General features: G+C 52.2%; 1 protein-coding gene across 4 annotated transcripts in view; it reads right to left on the bottom strand.

Moving 5' to 3' along the window:
* The window catches only part of LOC105496410 (adenosine deaminase), a 32,570-nt gene extending 20,676 nt beyond the window's left edge, over positions 1-11,894 (bottom strand). For all 4 annotated transcript variants that reach the window (XM_071079241.1, XM_011766810.2, XM_071079242.1 and 1 more), the window contains exon 1: positions 11,753-11,894. In XM_071079241.1, coding sequence (XP_070935342.1) covers positions 11,753-11,785 — 33 coding nt within the window. In that variant the 5' untranslated portion in view covers positions 11,786-11,894. The remainder of the gene's footprint in view (positions 1-11,752) is intronic.
* Positions 11,895-19,829: the final 7,935 nt, after the last annotated feature.

Here is a 19,829-nt window from a genome sequence, read left to right as displayed (position 1 = left end):
TGAGTCTAGAGCTGCCCTGAGAAGCCCACGCTGGGAATGTGGGTGGGAATGTAGGTGAGCACAGAAGGTGTGGGCCTGAAGGAGCTCACCTAGGGAGAGAACATCAAGGGAGGTAAGGTAAAGGCCTAGGATGAAGCTTTGACCAACGCAAGCACTTAGTGACTTTACGGAGGAGGCTGAGCCTACAGTACTGTGGCCAGAGAGGTGGGAGGGTGTGTGGTATGCAGAAGGCCGGGCCATCAGATGTCAAGTTAGCAGCGGTTCACAGGGTTAGCACAGTGGGCTGAATGGTGGCCCCCACAAAGCTATCTACATGCTAATCCTAATGCCCAGAACCTGTAACTATTACCTTATATGGGTTGGGCACAGTGGCTCATGCCTGTAATCCCAACACTTTGGGAGGCCAAGGTGGGTGGATCACTTGAGATTAGGAGTTCAAGACCAGCCTGACCAACATGGTGAAATCCCATCTCTATTAAAAATACAAAAATTAGCCAGTCATGGTGGCACACACCTGTAGTCCCACCTACTCGGGAGGCTGAGGTGGCAGAATCATTTGAACCCAGGAGGCGGAGGTTGCAGTGAGCCAAGATTGAGCCACTGGACTCCAGCATGGGCAACAGAGCAAGAATCCCTCTCAAAAAAATATTACCTTATGGCCAGGCACAGTGGCTCATGCCTGTAATCCCAGCACTTTGGGAGGCCAAGGCGGGTGGATTACCTGAGGTCAGGAATTCAAGACCAGCCTGGCCAACATGGTAGCTACTAAAAATATAAAAATTAGCTGGGCATGGTGGTAGGTACCTATAATCCCAGCTACTTGGGAGGCTGAGGCAGGAGAATTGCTTGAACCCGGGGGCAGAGGTTGCAATGAGTCGAGATTGCATCACTTCACTCTAGCCTGGGTGAAAGTGCAAAATTCCATCTCAAAAAAAAAAAAAAACCTTATATGGCAAAGTGTGATTATTAAATGTCTTGACAGGAAGAGTTTATCCTGGATTATCTGGTTGGGACCTAGATGCAATCACATGTATCCTTATAAGAGAGAAACAAATAGTTTTAAGAGAAACACACACAACAGGAAGCAGCAACGTGACCTCAGAGGCAGAGACTGGAATGATGCGGCCACAAGCCAAGGAATGCCTGGAGCCGCCAGCAACTGGAAGAGGCAAGGAATGGACTCCCCCGAGAGCCTTCAGAGGGCAAGTGGCTCTGATGATATCTTGATGTTGGACTTCTGGCCCCCAGAACTACAAGGGCACACGTTTCTGTTGGTTGAAGCCAGCCAGGTGTAGCAACTTGTTACGGCAGCCACAGGAAACTCACATAGTCAGGCCCTGCTGGAGGTCACAGGATGAAAGGGCAGAAACATGTTCCCCGGGCTAAAAGCGCAGGCACTGGGGGCTTCGGATGAGTAGTTCTCAACCTCGGCTGCAAGTTAGGAGCATGGGAAGTTCTGGCCAGTTCCCAAGGCCTCAGCCCCATCTGAGGTCAATTAAAGCAAAATCCTTGGTGGCAGGGCCAGGCAGAGGATTTTCAAAAAAAATATGTAGTCAAGGTTGGGAACCACTGCCCTAGAGGAACCATTCTAGAGGCCTGAGTGAGGGTAAAATCCGCACTGGAATAAGGTAAGAAAGAAGTGGAGGTAAGAAGAGGAAGAAGGTTTAGACTACTCTTTCACAGTTTTGCCCCTAAAGGAACTAGCAGCCTTGGAGGGGGCAGGACGTGCATGAGGGTCAAGAGAATGGCGGGCTTTTTTAAAGGCAGGGATGTCTTGGGTAAGTTTAAACATCCATGGGGATGATTGAGGCTGAGTGAGAGGAGTTGCATGAGGTTACTGGGAAGGTAGGAGGAAGTCAGAAGGTCAAACCAGGCCTGGCCTTGGAGCCCAGAGAACAGGAAGATCAGGCAGTGAATGGGGGCAGTAGTCACGCGCCCTTGTGGGTGGGGCGGTCTGCATGGCTACTTCTGGCTAAAGTATTTATTTGTTTCTTTACTTGTTTTTTTTTTTTTTTTTTTTTTTTTTGAGATGGAGTCTGGCTCTGTTGCCCAGGCTGGAGTGCAGTGGCAAGATCTCAGCTCACCGCAGCCTCTGCCTCCCAGGTTCAAGGGATTCTCGTGCCTCAGCCTCCCAAGAAGCTGGGATTACAGGCGCCTACTACCACGCCCGGCTAATTTTTGTACTTTTAGTAGAGACAGGGTTTCACCATGTTGGCCAGGCTAGTTTCGAACTCCTGACCTCAGGTGATCCACTCACCTAGACCTCCCAAAAGTGTTAGGATTACAGGCATCAGTTGCCTTGCCCCGCCTGGCGAAAGTATTCAAATGTCAATTCAAGAACCAGCTCTGCTTTACTCTGGCACAACAATTGGCAATGTTCAGAGTGGAGTCTTCCCATCTGCCTGGGCCCTGAGTGATCGCAAGGAGCCAAAACCTCACTGGAGGCCCTGGAGGGACAAACAGTATAAGGTGAACCTGGGTCGCTGCAGGCCCCTCAGACCTGGGGGCTGTTTGTTACTGCAGCAGCACGAGGTAGCCTCTCCTGCCTGAGAATGAGCAAACACACCTTTCTCAACTCAGCCTTGCAAACTGTGCTAAGCAGCAGAACCAAGTGCTATGAGATAAAGAAAAATCACACTGGGGTGGGCGCAATGTAGAAAGTGTGTTGGGAAAAGATCACTTAAAGGAGGAGTTCACCAGGGAGAAGAAAGAAGGAAGGAGAGGGAGAATGGCTCCAGGCAGGGGAGCTGCGTGTGCTTAGTGTCTGAATCAGGAAGCAGGCGGGGAGTTGGCGAGAGTGCAGAGCGAGGTTAGTGGTGAGAAATGAGGCCAGGGCAAAGTGGAGAGGGGGCAGGGAGACTGCAGAGCCCGAAGCAAAGGGTTTTCCACCCAAGTGTGTTAAATCGGAGAGTCCCCTTTAAAAAAAACCTTTCCCGGCTGCTGTGTGGAGGACAGGATGGCAGGAAGCCAGAACAGAAGACCAGCTACTGTGGGAGGGAAGATCTGATTGGGATTTGAATAACATGCAGGAAGTACTCAAGGCAGCATCAGAGACAGTGGGTGCTCAGTGAGCAGGAGCCAGACGGTGCCGGGGTGCAGAAGCAAGGGGTTGAGGGAGCCGGGCAGGAGGCAGGAGCGCCTCCGGGAAGGGGCAAAGCAGAGCCAGCTGCCCACCATGACCAGTAGCATTCATCCCTTCTCAGGGCTGCCTGAGAAGAGGCCCAGACACATTTCAGGAGTGGAGCAGAGGCAGGAAGCTACCTCCACAGGTGGCTCAAGCTCAGGCAGGCCTCTCACTGAATTTTCTAGAAAACTGCAACACACCATGGGAAGTCTGTCAGCCAATTCCAGATGACAATGACAATGGGGTGGGGACCCCGCTCTCGTGTCCCCTTTCAGGGAAAAGGGTCAGCAGTAGCCTCGAACTTTTGAGTATCTACTATGTGCTAGACCGTCTACATGCATTATCTTATTTCATCCTTACAACCAGCAAGGTAGCGACTTCACTCCCATTTTACTGATGAAGAAACTGAGGTTCAAAGAAGTACCCCCAAAACAGTCAGTGATGGAGTCAGAATTTGAACCCTAGTCTGATTCTTGAGCTCCTAACCACTCTACTGTAATGCCTCTGTGGGCCCAGCCTCAGACATCAATAATACAGAAATAATAATAATGATAAAGCAACAACCTACTGTTTTCAGACCCTTTATCTCATTTAATCTTAATCCCTAGGCAATGTACATATCGGCCCCTGTTACAGACGGGGAAGTGGACTTGCCAGGCTAAGCCTGGAGAAGTTTAGTGGCCCGTCCAGGGTTACACAAATTGATGGTGGTGGAACTAGGGCGGAACTCAAGTCCCTCTGCCTCTATTCCCAAGCCCTGCCCACAGGCCACACCCCCTCCCTGGCACTCCTGACCTCTCCAGAGGGGAATCCCGCGCCCCTCCCACTGCCTTTGCTCTCTGCAAGGCTGACTTACAGCCAGCCCAGTAACAGTCCCCACAGCAGGAAATCCTCCCAGCGCTGATGTGAACAGGAAGCATCCTCAGTTACCAACAAATATTTACTAAGCCCCACTATGTGCCAGGCACTGTGGAGGCCCTGGGGAAATGCACTAAGTCTCTGCTCTCAATAGATGCCCGCCAGAGAGGCCCAGGGCGGTGGGTTCACTCACCCAAGGTCACTCAGTGTGTCGGCAGCAGAGCTACCATGAGGACCCAGGTCTTGGACTTCTGGGCCAGATACTCCCAGATCTGACTCATGTTTCCATGTTCCCAGCTGCTGGAGGGCGAGTAGGGCCGTCTACCTCCAAGGCAAACCCAGTCAGATGAGCTGGCCCAAGGCTCGCCAGGGAGAACTAAGCTGACTGGGTTTGCCTGGGAGGTAGACGGCCCTGCTTGCCCCCCAGCAGCTGGCTTTGCCTCCCAAACACATTGCTCTGTTTTGTTTTCATCTGACTTTTTGGGTTCATGTATGTAACATGTCTGTCTCACTCATGAGCCATTTGCTGAGACGGAGCACCTTGTCTGTGTCATCATGCCGTGTCCTCAGTGCCTACGACAGCACCTCGCACAGCATCAACTGCTCTCTATGTTCAATGACCACGCCGTATTTCCTCGTCTCCCTGTCCCATGTCAGCAATGCTGGGTGCTCTCCCTGCAACAAGGAAGGGGCTGACCTGCCCCCATGGGAGCTGGCAGTACCCACACAGGGGCAAAGGAGCCAGGGCTGCCCGGTCAGCTCACAGAACCTGAGCACCATGGCCAGAACCCAGATGAGCCACTGGTGCCCACTGCCAGCCGAACGTCCCCTCCCTCTCTAGCCCTGCTTTTGGTGATGAGCTGGGCAGTGCCAAGGTCAGTGATTTATGCCACTGTGGCCTCTCAGCTGACTTTTAGTGTGAGGCCAGGAGACAGAGCAGTCCTAGGCTGATAAACTGTTTCAGCTCCACCTCCTCCAGGAAGCCCTCTGTGCTCAGCCTCATCTAGGCTCCACCAGCTCCGAGGTACACAGTGGAAGGGACTGAGCAGTCCCCGCAGTGTCTCCTGCTGACTTGAGGCCTCACAGCTCTGCTGCTCAGAGGCTTCACAGAAGGCAAGGTGTGCCTTCCACCTGGGGAAATTCCTGTGGAGCCACAGCATAGGGACTCAGCACACCTATACACGTTTTAAAGGCAACAAGACTGAGGCTCAGAGAGTGGGAGGACCTTGAGTTAGAAAGTCTAATACACACCACAGCCACGAAGCTATTTGACTCTAAACCCAGAGGTCTTAACAGCAGCACGCTCCCTTCATGCCACATAGCAAGGTGCTGGGTCACTGATGCTAACATCTGAACAGGGGCCAGGCGCGGTGGCTCACTCTTGTTAATACCAGCACTTTAGGAGGCTGAGGTGGGTAGATCACTTGAGGCCAGGAGTTCGAGACCTCCTCTTCACAGAGGTGGAAGGGAGGACCAGCAAGGGGAAGTGGATCCCAAGTCCCAGCTACTCGGGAGGCTGAGGCAGGAGGATGGCATGAACCCAGGAGGCAGAGGTTGCAGTGAGCCAAAATCGTGCCACTACACTGCAGCTTGGGTGACAGAGTGAGACTTTGGCTCAAAAAAAAAAAAAAAAGAAGTAACTGAAGGCACCTGGTACCCAGGACTACTTCAAGGACAGCCATTGTTATGGACAACATGGTGAAACCCTGTCTCTACTAAAAACACAAAAATTAGCCAGGCATGGTGGCGCACACCTGTAATCCCAACTACTTGGGAGACTGAGGCAGAAGAATCACTTGAGCCCCGGGGGGCAGAGGTTGTAGTGAGCCAAGATCGCACCACTGCGCTCCAGCCTGGGCGACAGAGTGAGACTCTGTCTCAAAAGTCTAAGCAGGACCATTACCAACCATGGTGGTGCTGACCAATGGCAGCCATTGCTGCCGCACCTGCTCGGAGCCAGGCCTGCACTTGGTGTTTGAGAGGTGGGTATGGGTATAATTCTCATTTTAGAGAGGGGAAACTGAGGCACCATGAAGTTAAATGACTCATTCAAGCTCCTCTAGTTGGAAAGTGGGAACTCAGACCCAGACAGCCTGACCCCAGTTGGTGTCCAAGTTCAAATTCCTTGCTGTTCTAGCTCCGTGGTCACTAGGCGTGCAGAGGTTATCCTCAACAACTGCTCTGGGGCCTGAGAACACTAAGGGCTGAGGCCAAGCCTACCCCCAACACCTTGGGTAAATACAGATTCCAACCTCACTCTGCCCCACAGCCTGCTCCTCTCCACCACCCACAGCCAGACCACGGTCCTACTACCTTGCCCCGCCCCAGGGGGTCCCATAGGGACCCCTTCAAGACACCCGAGCAGGTGGACAAGTCTCTCCTGAATCACAGGGCCCCCAGCCACCCAGGCCAAGCCCACCCCGAGGTTGAATGCAGGATTGGGAAGCTGTCTGGCCTCCCCTGCTTCCCTGTATGACCACAGACCACTTCCCCTCTCTGCTCCTCCCTTCCTCCTCTGAAGCAAAAGGCTTCAATGAAACTCAGTCTCCTCTGTTCCCTTCCCCCACCAACTGCCACGTTAGTCAAAATGGGTAAGGCAGGCTCTTCCTAGCGACATTTGTGTTTTAACAGGTGGCTCTGGTAACTGAAAACCACTGCAAGCCCGAAAAGAAGTGCAGCTGGTGGGTTTTGTGTCAGGAAGAAAAAAGGAGGGAGACTGCAGCTGGGGAGGCCTCTCAGAGTCTGCCGCAGCCCCTACTCCAGTCCCCAGGAAGGAAACCCACCCCTGAGGGCCTGCTGGTACCAGCCAGGCACCGTGCAAAAACCAGTCAGCACGTCAGTTTCCCCAAGAACCCCAAGATCATGGTTTTGTCATCCCATTTTATAGAGGGGGAAGCTGAGGTTCAGCAGGTGTCTCCCTGAGGTACCCTAGCTGCTATGCAGCAAGGCAGGAATTCAGCCCCAGTACATCTGAAGCCCGGGGCTAACGCACTGGCCCACACTGCCACCCTGATTCTAACTCTTCCCCCAACACGGCCCCACCTTTTTCTGCATAAAGTGGGAGTGGCAAATGAGCAAAGCAATGAACAGCTTCTGCTTCAGTGCAGGCAGATCTGGGTTCAAGTCTAGCTCTGCTGCTTGCCAGCTGTGTGACTCTGGCAATTTCCCTCCCCTCTCTGAGTCTCAGTTTCCTCCTAGATAAGTGAAGTTAATAATAGTTAAGGACTTTCCTCAGAGGAAAACATTAAATGAGTCACTGTATGCAAAGCAGGACAGCGCCTCGTGCAGAGTAGACATTCAAATATGAGACAGAAAAGGGACATTGCTGATTTAGCCCCAATTCCCCTCTGCATCAGACAAGGGACAGTTTAGAAATTGCTGTCCCTTGGCCGGGTGCGGTGGCTCACGCCTGTAATCCCAGCACTTTGGGAGGCTGAGGTGGGTGGATCACCTGAGGTTGGGAGTTCTAGACCAGCCTGGCCAACAAGGAGAAACCCTGTCTCTACTAAAAATAAAAAAAATTAGCTGGGCATGGTGGTGCCTGCCTGTAATTCCAGCTACTTGGGAGGCTGAGGCAGGAGAATCGCTTGAACCCGGGAGGGGAAGGTTGTGGTGAGCTGAGATCGTGCCACTGCACTCCAGCCTGGGCAACAAGAGCGAAACTCTGTCTAAAAAAAAAGAAACGAAACTGCTGTCCCAGCCCATACCAGTTCACTCACCAGTCTATAGCTTCAAAGCTCTCAGATTTTGTGTAGCCCTGGCAAGTCCCTCCACTCTCTAAGCCTCAGTTTCTTCATCTGTAAATGGGGATGAAGACCTATGCCTTGTCAAGTCATTCAGAGGATTCCGTGAGATAAAAGTTACTGACTGGGCACAGTGGCTCACACCTGTAATCTCAGCACTTTGGGAGGCCGAGGCAGGAGGATCACCTGAGGTGAGGAGTTCGAGACCAGCCTGACCAACATAGTGAAACCCTGTGTCTACTAAAAATACAAAAATTAGCCAGGCGTGGTGGCTGACGCCTGTAATCCCAGCTATTCCGGAGGCTGAGGCAGGAGAATCGCTTGAACTCGGGAGGCAGAGGTTGTAGTAAGCCAAGATCACACCACTGCACTCCAGCCTGAGCAACAGAGTGAGACTCTGGCGCAAGCCTGTAGTCCCAGCTACTCGGGAGGCTGAGGCAGGAGGATCGCATGAACCCAGGAGGCAGAGGTGGCAGTGAGCCAAAATCGTGCCACTGCACTCCAGCTCGGGTGACAGAGTGAGACTCTGGCTCAAAAAAAGAGAAGTCACTGAAGGCTCCTGGTACCCAGGACTACTTCAAGGATAGCCATTGTTCTGATTATTATAACAACAGGCATGTGATCGGCATTGGCCTCCAGGATGCAGAATGCCTGAGTGCCTGGTGCCACCTGTGAACACAGGCTGATAAGGGCCACCCCTCCAACCTCCCTTTCCACTTCCTCCAGTGCCCAGCAGGTGTTCACACACCTGACAGGGAAAACTTGACTTGGGCATTCCCTGACAATGACCCTGCGTGGCAGGCACACTTGAATGTGTGTTTAGAGTTCCGAGTGAAGGAATCCAGGAGTGGCCAACCTGGAGATCCATTCCTTATCTATGAGGAACATCTGAGCCCCACCGCATTCCCACGGGACACTGATCATAGAGGGGTATAGAGTCCGAGGCCCTTTGTTTTGGGTTAAATGAAGGTTACTAGGTGCAGGTGGTTGGGGGAAGGTGTTAAATGAAAATGCTATATAAACTGCATGCTTCTGCAAGTGGTTGTGGTTCTTCTGCTCAAGCCTGCCACCACTGGACTCTCTTCCCTGTATGTAAGCCCCCAGTAAAACCCCATATCTTGTTTGCTACCTCTTCCAAAGAAGGTAGCCTCTTGAACCTGGTGCTATCTCCACTGGAGTCAATAGGGGTCCCGCACAACAGAAGGCAGCTGCCTAGGGCCTTGCTATGCAAAGTGTGTTCCTGGATCGGTGACGTTAGCATTTCCCGGGAGCTGGTCAGCAGTGCAGCATCACAGGCCCCACCCCGACCCACACAGAATCACAGTGTGAACATTAAAAGTCAGGCCATCTGAGTTAAGTCTGAAAAGCACTGCCCTGCTCTGCTTTCTTCTAGCTGACCAGGTCCCAGGCCTCAGCTGGTGGCAGGTATGAAGGACACAGCAAAGGCTCCTGTCTCAGGAGGTTTGCACCTGGGGCACTGGCACCTCTATCCCCAAAGGCTTCTGCAGAGGTAGTTTAGGAAAGATGGTTAGGGGCATGGGATTACGAAGCCAGCCTCCCTTGGACTCAAACCCCAGACTGGACATTTCCTAGCTGTGTGATCTTGGGCCTAGTTAACCTTTCCGTGCCTGGATTAAATGAAAAATGCAGATAATGTGTTTAGAACGGTGCCTGGCACAGGAACATCAACACTCCATAAGTTGCAGCTAGTAATGCCAATAATTATAACTATCATCTGTCCCACCCACGAGAGGGCAGGGAGCTGGCTCTGGTCATAGTGGCTCTGGGATTCACACTCCTTCCCACTTCTCCTGCCAGCTCAGGCAAGTTCCTCCTCACAATCATATAAGATTTGTCACGCCTCAAACACATGGCAGGTAACAGTCTACCTTCACTCTCAAGCATCACTTTGTGGCCTTGGGACTCAGGACACAGGACACCCACATAAGCAGCTGATGTCCCATCCTCCCGATGTGGACACTGAGGTCCCAACAGGGAAAATGATCTGCCAGCTTGAATCAGATGGGAGGACTGGGCAAGGCCAAAAAAATGGGGATAATAATATGAGCCCCTCCCTTGATGGGCTGTTACAGAAGAACTGCAAGGATCCAGTGGGTGTCTGCAACAAGTTCTCTAGAAGTGGGCCCTGCTGTTTGTCTCCATAACTCCCAACACATTCGCAATCGAGGAGTTTTGTTTTTTTTTTTTGAGACGGAGTCTCGCTCTGTTGCCCTGGCTGGAGTGCAGTGGCGCGATCTCGGCTCACTGCAAGCTCCACCTCTCGGGTTCACGCCATTCTCCTGCCTCAGCCTCCCGCAAAGCTGGGACTACAGGCGCCCGCCACCATGCCCGGCTAATTTTTTGTATTTTTAGTAGAGACAGGGTTTCACCGTGTTAGCCAGGATGGCCTCCATCTCCCGACCTTGTGATCCACCCGCCTCCGCCTCCCAAAGTGCTGGGATTACAGGCCTGAGCCACCATGCCGGGCCAATCAAGGAGCTTTGCTACTGCCATAGGATTCACATCAGGGGACAGTGGGTCCCCAGCCCAAGGGCAGAGGGAGCCCAGAGCATTTAACAAAAAGACTGAAAAGGAGAGGTGCCAATCATGGGCCACCTGGCTCCAGTAAGATGTGAAGGAGGCAGGGGTGGGGGTAGGAGGGCTTGTACAGCACCTCAGTGCTCCCAGCTTCTGATGGGGAGTAGCTGAGCATTTTCCCTGGGCTGGGGGCATCAGTAGTGGGGGCTGGGCCCCACCCTCCGCAGAAGGTAGGTGGGCTCTCCCACCCACAGCCTGTCTCCCTCACACTAACACATGCACACTCACTGGATTCTCAACGGCACGTTTGTGATATCTGTCATCATCATTCACACCTATTTCTTTTTTTTTTTTTTTTTGAGACAGGGTCTCGCTCTGTCTCCCAGGCTGGAGTGCAGTAGCACCATCACAGCTCACTGCAGCCTCGACCTCCTGGGCTCAAACAATCCTCCTGCCTCAGCCTCCTGAGTAGCTGGGACTAGGGGAGTGCACCACCACACCCACCTCCCTTAACTTTTTTTATTTTTTGGAGAGACGGAGTCTAGTTATGTTGCCCAGGCTAGTCTCAAACTCCTGGACTCAAGTGATCCTCCCGCCTCAGCCTCCCAAAGCACTGGGATTACAGGCCTGAGCCAACCTGTGGGGCCACTCACACCTGTTTCTAAGAAGGGTAAGTTGAGGCTGATTGCAGCTGACTCCTACCCCAACCCCCCACTCTCACACCCTACTGGCTGATTCACCCTGCTTGGCAGACTCCTGGCCCCTCCTCTCGGACTCTGAGACAGGCCAAGGGGGTCTGGACCCTCCCTGACCCCACCAGGCCCAAGACGCCACAGCTGGTGGGCGGAGAGACAAGAGGATTCTCCCCTGGGGCCAGTGGCCATGGCTTGCCCTCGAGTGAACCCTGCTAGGGCCCCAAACCCAGGGCCTACCTAGCTCCTGTTCTTCCCGCGGGGGTAATGGGGTGCCTTGCTCCCCTCCCTCCCCTTTCTGGCAGGGCTCACGGTTCTTCCCCGGGACGCATCCACGAACCCGGGCTCCTTGGCGCCCACCACCATAATGCTGGCGTACAAAGCTGCTTCCATTCACTGAGCACTCAGTAGGCACCGGGCACAGCACTAGGTGCCTATCCGGCGTAGACATCGGGCCCGATCATACAGCTGAGCTTCAGAGACCTCAAGCCCCTGCCCAGGCCCACACAGCGCTCAACAGTGCTAGGATGCCCACTTGACAGACAGCGAAACTGAGACCCAGAGGGGTCAAGTCAGGGGCAGAAGCAGACTCTGGAGGCCTCTGGGTTCCGGACCTTCTCTTTTCCATTGTCCCTGATTAGCCCGCAAGCAAGCCACAGCCTAAGCCGAAGGAAGAACGCGCCTGCAGGAGCCCCCGTTCGTTCCCGGGGTTCGGACGCCCCGGGCTGGGCCCCGTTAAGCCCCTCGGGCCGCCCAGGCGCTGGTCCCCCGGCCCTAGAGCCCCCGCGCACTCTCACTTTGGGCTTGTCGAAGGCGGGCGTCTGGGTCATGGTGCCCGCGTGCGCCCCGGCGCTGCTCCCTCCGCCGACGCTCGGTGGGTCTCTACCGGCTCGGTGGCCACTCGGCTTTCTCTGCGGCCCGCGGTGGCCGCGGCCGGCCACGCTCTTAACGGGGCTGGGCCCCGCCTCCTACCCCGCCCCGCCTCCTACCCCGCCCCGCGCCGTTCCCCGGGCCCGCCCTCTCGCCGGAGCCCCAGCCCCGTCCGCCTGCCCGGGTCCCGCGTTTCCTAGAATTCAGGACCCAGCGTCCTCGCCCGTCGACCCGAAAACTACCGCCCCGCGGCGCCCGACCGGACCCACCTGTGGGCGCGAGCCCCAGCCGCCTCGCTGGGCGCTGCCTTCCCCCCGGCTCCTCCAGCAACTTTCAGGGGTCCCCCTGCAGTCTGGGCGCTGCTGTGAGCCAGGCCCGAGCTAGAAGCGGGGACCCCGGGAGCATCGCAAACCTCGAGGGGAGTGCTTTCCACCGGAGAGACGGACGCTCGTCGCAGAAACACATGACATAATTGTATAGTTAAGGAGCTTTCGAGGGGGGCCAGCCTTGGCCTGCAGAACCTGCAGGAATTCACCAGGGGTGGAGAGAACATTCTACGTGAGAGACTCCAGGGAGCTGGGAGTGAAAGGAGGCGAGGAAAGCTGGAGCCCGAAGGGTGGGAGAACACAGACAGTCCCCTCCTGGGCATTCACCTTTAAGAAACCCGCCCAGGCGCAGCCAGAGACCTGTGCAGAATGTTCACACCGCGCTGTTCCGAATAACAGGAGCATTGGAAACACCCCTAAATGCCCCTCCATGGGCGAGTGGGCAAATAAACTGGAATATTCACACCATGAAACGTTAGACAGCAGTGAAACGGAATGAACTTCAGCCAGATAACAACAGAAGCAATGCCTCAGAAGCAACGTTGAGTGACAAAACTAAGTTGCAGAAAACTGAATACAACGGTGCAACTTTTAGAATGTGTAAAAGCAAAACCAAAAGTGTGTATGTTTAGACACATGCACCGGTGGAAAGAAATTTAAAGCAAGGGAAAAATGAGCATAGATACTGGAGAAGAGTGGTTATCTCACGTGAATGGGAAGGAGCTGGGAGGAGGTAAGGACGGAGGGAAAGAACACCCGGGTACAGCTGATTGATTGTTTGATTGATTGATTGAGAAGGAGTTTCGCTCTTTCGCGGAGGCTGCAGTGAAGTGGCGCGATCTGGGCTCACTGCAACCTCCGCCCCTCCGGCCCCCCTCCCCCCACACTCCCAACACCCCCATCCTCCCACTGTTTCAAGCGATTTTCCAGTCTCAGCCTCCCCAGTAGCCCACCACCACGCCTGGCTAATTTATTTTGGTTTTGTTGGTTTGTTTTTTATTTTTTGAGACGGAGTCTTGCTCTGTCACCCAGGCTGGAGTGCAGTGGCGAAATCTCGGCTCACTGCAACCTCCGCCTCCCGGGTTTTAAGCAGTTCTCTGCCTCAGCGCGTGGCACCTCGCCCTGCTAATTTTTGTATTTTTAGTAGAGACGGGGTTTCACCATGTTGGCCAGGCTGGTCTCGAACTCCTGATCTCAGGTGATCCACCCTCCTCGGCCTCCCAAGGCGTGATTACAGGCATGAGCCACCACGCCTGACCACACACAGGTTATTGATAATGTTCCAGTACTGGGGTGGATGGTAGCTTCATCTAATTTCTTTTGTTTTTTTTTTTGTTTGTTTTTTTGTTTTGTTTTTTTTTGAGACGGAGTCTCGCTGTGTCGCCCAGGCTGGAGTGCAGTGGCCGGATCTCAGCTCACTGCAAGCTCTGCCTCCCGGGTTTTTACGCCATTCTCCTGCCTCAGCCTCCCGAGTAGCCGGGACTACAGGCGCCCGCCACCTCGCCCGGCTAGTTTTTTGTATTTTTTAGTAGGGACGGGGTTTCACCGTGTTAGCCAGGATGGTCTCGAACTCCTGACCTCGTGATCCGCCCGTCTCGGCCTCCCAAAGTGCTGGGATTACAGGCTTGAGCCACCGCGCCCGGCCATCTAATTTCATCATAAATAAATTAACAAAACCATAAACAAGGGGGAAAGAGAGGACGGGAGAGTGGAGAGCAAGGGGCTAGAAGGTCAGATGGGAGCTGAATCCTGCCTGGCCTGTGGGACCCAGTGATGGTGTGGGATTGCTAGGAAGTCAGTGGAGTGTTTTAAGTGGAGTCGAGACAGAATCACCCTTTTATTTGGAAAAAAAAATTCTCCAGCTACTGAAAGTGTGATCCAGGAGTCATCAGCACCCACATCACCTGGGAGCTGACCAGAAATGCAGACTTTCAGACCCCATCCCAGACCTACTGAACTGGAATCTGTGTTTTATACAAACAGGACCCCCCAGGTGGCTCGCACCCACAGGGCACTTTGAGAAGCCTGGGCTCCCTGCTGTGAGGGGAGGGCATTACAGGGGGCAGGCGGGGGTGAGGGAGGACGGGATACCAGGAAGGAGGCAACTGCCATGGTCTGGGTAGGGCATGGTGATATCAGTGGGGGAAGTGGAGAAACATATTCAGGCTGCATTTCGGGTGTAAAATCAGCTGGATTTGGGGTTTGGTTGTATGTGGGAGTGTGGGAGAGGGTGGCTGTATTAGTCCATTTTCATGCTGCTGATAAAGACATATCCGAGCCCAGGCGTGGTGGCGCATGTCTGTAATCCCAGGACTTTGGGAGGCCAAGGCAGGAGGATCACCTGAGGTCGGGAGTTCGAGACCAGCCTGGCCAACATGGTGAAACCCCATCTCTACTAAATAAAAATACAAAATTAGCTGGGTATGGTGGCATATGCCTGTAATCCCAGCTACTCAGGAGGCTGAGGCAGGAGAATCACTTGAACCTGGGAGGTGGAGGTTGCGGTGGAGGTTGCATTCCAACCTAGGTAACGAGAGCAAAACTCCATCTCAAGGAAAAAAAAAAAAAAAAGACATACCCGAGACTGGGTAGTTTACAAAAGAAAGAGGCTTTAATGGACTTACAGTTCCACAGTGGTTGGGGAGGCCTCACAATCATGATGGAAGGCAAAGGAGGAAAAAGTCACATCTTACATGGATGGCAGCAGGCAAAGAGAGAGCTCCTGCAGAGAAACTCCCATTTTTAAAACCATCAGATCTCCTGAGACTTATTTACTATCACAAGAACAGCATGGGAAAGACCATCCCCCATGATTCAGTTATCTCCCACCGAGTCTCTCCCACAACATGTAGGAATTATGGGAGCTACTAAATGAGATTTGGGTGAGGACACAAAGCCAAACATCAGTGGGTTTCATACATTGTCAAAGCCAGGGGAGTTTTTTGTTAGATCCTTTCCTGGCTCTCTGTGTTACTCAGGTTCAATAATAGGGGCTGCCATTTACTGAGACACGTTTGGAGCCAGGTACACTGGGAAGCACTTTATAAGCACCATCCCATTTCATCTTCACAGTCATTCTGAGATGTAGAAGGTATTCTCCTCATTTTACAGATGAGGACACTGAGGTTCAGATAGAGAGACAGCCTGCTTGGCCCATGGGTTGTAAGTGGCAAAACTGGGGTGTAAATTTGAATCTGACTCGAGAAACTTCACTCCCCACCTTATTACCTCCCCAGCCTCTCATGACATTCAAGTCCCTCTTCAACATCAGTCCCACCACTTCCCACCACATTGCTGAAATGCCAGTCAATCTAGATGAGTTGCTGGTTGCTTAAGGGTGACCACAAATTATTTGCAATTCTTCACATTGCAGGATGGAGTCTAGGTTTCCTCCTCTTGGACCTGCGCTGGCCTGAGTGACTCATTGGAGTGATAGAGCATGATGGGAGCAAGCTTCCTGGATTTCCGAGCCTTGGTCATTAAGAAGCTTTGTGGTGTCCTTTAGGGCCTCTTCAACATTCTCTCTGGGAACCCAAGCTTCTAGAAGAGACCATCATGCTAAGAGAGTCCACATATGGCCATTCCAGTTGGCAGTCCCGCTGAGCCCAGGCTTCCACCATCCCTACCAAGACAGCAATCATGTTAGTGAAGCTGTCGTGGGCCATCCAGCCCAGCTGCCCACTGAAAACCAGGCTTCGGTCAATGCCATGTGGGACAGAAGAATTACCCAAGTAAGCCCAGCCCAAATTCCTGACCTACAGTATTGAGATATGTAATGAAATGGATGTCTTTTTTTTTTTTTTTTTTTTTTTTTTTTTGAGACGGAGTCTCACTCTGTCGCCCAGGCTGGAGTGCAGTGGCGCGATCTCGGCTCACTGCAAGCTCCGCCTCCTGGGTTCACACCATTCTCCTGCCTCAGCCTCCCGAGTAGCTGGTGCCTGCCACCACGCCCGGCTAATTTTTTGTATTTTTAATAGAGACGGGGTTTCACCGTGTTAGCCAGGATGGTCTCGATCTCCTGACCTCGTGATCCACCCGCCTTGGCCTTCCCAAAGTGCTGGGATTACAGGCGTAAGCCACCGCGCCTGGCCAAAATGGATGTCATTTTAAGTCATTGTGTTTTAGGGGGAGATTATCACACAGCAGTAGATAACAGGAATGCTTGCTCCTACCTGGCCCAACCCTCCAGCCTCTGCACCTTCGTCGCTTCCATCCTGACACCTGGAAAACCCTTTACCCAGATCCTAGACTATCAAAATTCTGCTTTCCAAATGGGTCATATCTAAAGGGCTGGGCTGCGTGCTGCAGTTCTTCTGTTTGCCACTGCAGGTGCACTCTTCACCCTTCTGCATGCTGCTCTGCTGCTGTTTCCAGCAGCCACACCGCTGTGGGTGACACCAATGGGCTCTCCTGCTCTCTGGCTCTGATTGGGTTTTGTCAACAGGGGGCACCAGCAGGAGATCAGCAGGTGAGAGCAGAGGGGTCAGGATTTTCATTCCCCCTTTTCCTCAGTGCAAAGTCACCGGGCTGACTATGTCTCTCTACCAAGGCCACAGCTCCGGACAGTCCTCCTGGCCCTCCTCTCCGTACCCTCCCCTCTCCAGGTTCCTTCTTGCCTATTTATTTATTTACTGATTGATTGATTTTGAGACAGAGTCTCACCTGTCGCCCAGGCTGGAGTGCAGTGGTGCAAACTCAGCTCACTGCAATCTCCACCTCCCGGGTTCAAGCAATTCTCATGCCTCCACCTCTGGAGTAATTGGGATTACAGGCACCCACCACCACGCCCGGCTAATGTTTGTATTTTTAGTAAAGACGGGGTTTCACCATGTTGGCCAGGCTGGTCTCGAACTCCTAAACTCAAATCATCCACCCGCCTTGGCCTCTCAAAGTGTTGGGGTTACAGGCACGAGCCACCGCGCCCGGCCTCCTGCCGTTTTCTTGAAAGGCAGTGGTTTCCTTTGTTACCAGTCCCAGAGTCCCACGCCATCCTTTGTTGCTTTCCTTAAACTCTCCTCTCTAGGTTCAGGTTTCCCCAGAAGCAGAGCCTGAGACAAAGATTTGAATGCAAGTAGTTTATTTGGGAAGAGGAACCATGGGAAGGATGTGGCTGCAGAAACAAGACAGGAAAGGGGAAGAAGCTGACACGGGCAGGTCACCACACTGAGCATCTGGAGCTCTATCCCTGGGCAGCACTCTGGGAGATGACAAATATGTCACAGGCTTAACCCAACTGAGGTCCCCAGCGAGGAAGCTGAGGAATCTATCTGCCCCCTCCCCTCTGGCAATGCTTCCAGAACATTAACTTCCTGGCACTCTTAGTTTGTTCAGCGTAACTGTCTGAGCTTGCTCGCATGGCTAGAAAATACTTGCAGCAACGAGAGAGAGATTCTTTTGGCAGTAAGTAGCTCTTGCCATGTAGAGGTGATTTCAAGGGCATATGGGCAGCTACACCAGCCCACACCTTTGTAAATAACTCCCATATTAAACCCTCTTCAATGACTCAGTTTGAGAATGGCATCTGGTTCCTGCCAGGACCCCGAGTGATACAGGCTGGTCTTGAGCGTCTTCACAGCAATACAGAGTGGACCAGCGACTACAGAAAGCTTGAGAGGGGCTGGAGAGAGACACCTTCCCCAACATTCATTATCCACACAGCACGCCACTCCTGTGAGAAGACAACAGAGATTGTGTATGTTTGAGAATGTCTCTCTACCTCTCATGTAGCCATCCTGAAAAATCTAGTTCAAGATCTATTCCAGGCCAGGCACAGTGGGTCATGCCTGTCATCCTAGGACTTTGGGAAGCCGAGGCGGGCGGATCACCTGAGGTCAGGAGTTCGAGACCAGCCTGGCCAACATGGTGAAACCCTGTCTCTACTAAAAATACAAAAATTAGCTGGGCCTGGTGGCAGGCACCTGTAATCCCAGCTACTTGGGAGGCTGAGGCATAAGAATCACTTGAACCCGGAAGGCGGAGGTTACAGTGAGCCGAGATCAAGCCACTGTACTCCAGTCTGGGCGACAGAGCAAGACTTCACTGGGCTCTAGTGTCTTCCTCTGTGAAACTTTGAGCAAGGGGTTGAGAAATCAAGAGTTGCAAACTCAGGCCAGGTGCAGTGGCTCATACCTGTAATCCCAGAACTTTGGGAGGTCAAGGCAGGTGGACACCTTGAGCCCAGGAGTTCAAGACCAGAACAACATGGTGAAGCCCTGTCTACCAAAAATACAAAAATTAGCCAGTCTCATAACCCGGTCTCAAAATAAATAAATAAATAAATATATTGAAATATTAAAAAATACATAGAATCTAAACAAAAAAAAAATTAAGTTTTTTTAAAAAACCACATAGAATATAAACATTTTGAAAAGAGTTAAAAAAAAAAAAAAAAGAGTTTCAAGCTCAAACACAGATGATCGGGGCTGGGTGCAGTGGCTCATGCCTGTAATCCAGCACTTTGGGAGGCCAAGGCGGGTGGATCGCTTGAGACCAGGAGTTCAAAACCAGCCTGGGCAAGATAGTGAAACCTTGTCTCTACTAAAACAAAACACAACAAAACAAAACAAAAAGCCAAGTGTGGTGGCACGTGCCTCTAATACCAGCTACTTGGGAGGTTGAGGCAGGACAATCATGTGTACTTGGGAGGCAGAGGTTACAGTGAGCCAAGATCTCACCACTTCACTCCAGCCTGGGCGACAGAGGGAGACTCTGTCTCAAATAAATAAATAAAAATCAAGATCAAATGTATATGATCAGGAGCCTCAGCTCCACCACTTACAGCTCTGTGGCTTTGGGAAAGTTGTTTTGAGCCTTGATTTTCTCATCTGTGTAGTGGGGATAACAATACATACTAATTAATAGAATAAACCATAGACACGCCTCGTTCATAGGAGGAGGAAAAGAGAATCCTCACACAAGAGGAGAGGTGGGGATCATGGCAATGAACGAGCAAATGCCTCATCAAGATGCTGCTGCGCTGAAACATAAATCCAGTGTTGCCAGATCCTCCAAGCATCCAAAAAAGCCAGTGACTCCTCTTTTAATGTTTAAACTGTATTCAAATGTGTCCTAATGTTTAAAACTTTGTACAAGCCAAAGAAAACATCTGTGGGCCAGATTTTGCCCCACACAGCCAAGGTCCCTGCTGATTCTGATCTTCTAAGATCTCTGAGTAAGAAATAGGACAAGGGAGAGGTTGCATTTTCACTCACATTTATCAGACAGGATTAAGATCAGTTGCACACAACAGAAAACCCCCAAATAATAATGGCTGAAAAAAGACAGAAGTTTATTTCTCTGTTGTGTAAAAACAGATTAAAAAACCAGAGGCAGGCAATGCCACTGATGTGACAACTCTGTGAAGATGGCTCCTTCCATCCCTCTGCTCTGCCATCCCTAGCATCCAGCCCCTATCCTCATTGTGCAGTATGGCTGCTGGAGCACCGGTCTTCACATCTGCAGTCAAGAGAGCAGGGCTGAGGAAGGGAAGCAGCAGCTGGTGCTTCTCTCTTTTAAAGATCTGGATACCTGGTTTTTCTCTCAACAAATTCTGCTTATATAGTCACATGGTCACACCTAATTGCAAAGGAGACTAGGAAATCTCTTTTGCTGTAAAGCAAGGTACCCAGCTAAAAAAAAAAAAAAGGAGATTCTGTTACTAAAGAAGAGGATAGTAGGC

The sequence above is a fragment of the Macaca nemestrina genome, chromosome 15, assembly GCF_043159975.1.
Source record: "Macaca nemestrina isolate mMacNem1 chromosome 15, mMacNem.hap1, whole genome shotgun sequence".
Lineage (NCBI taxonomy): Eukaryota > Metazoa > Chordata > Mammalia > Primates > Cercopithecidae > Macaca > Macaca nemestrina.
This window is presented reverse-complemented; position numbering and strand designations above follow the sequence as displayed.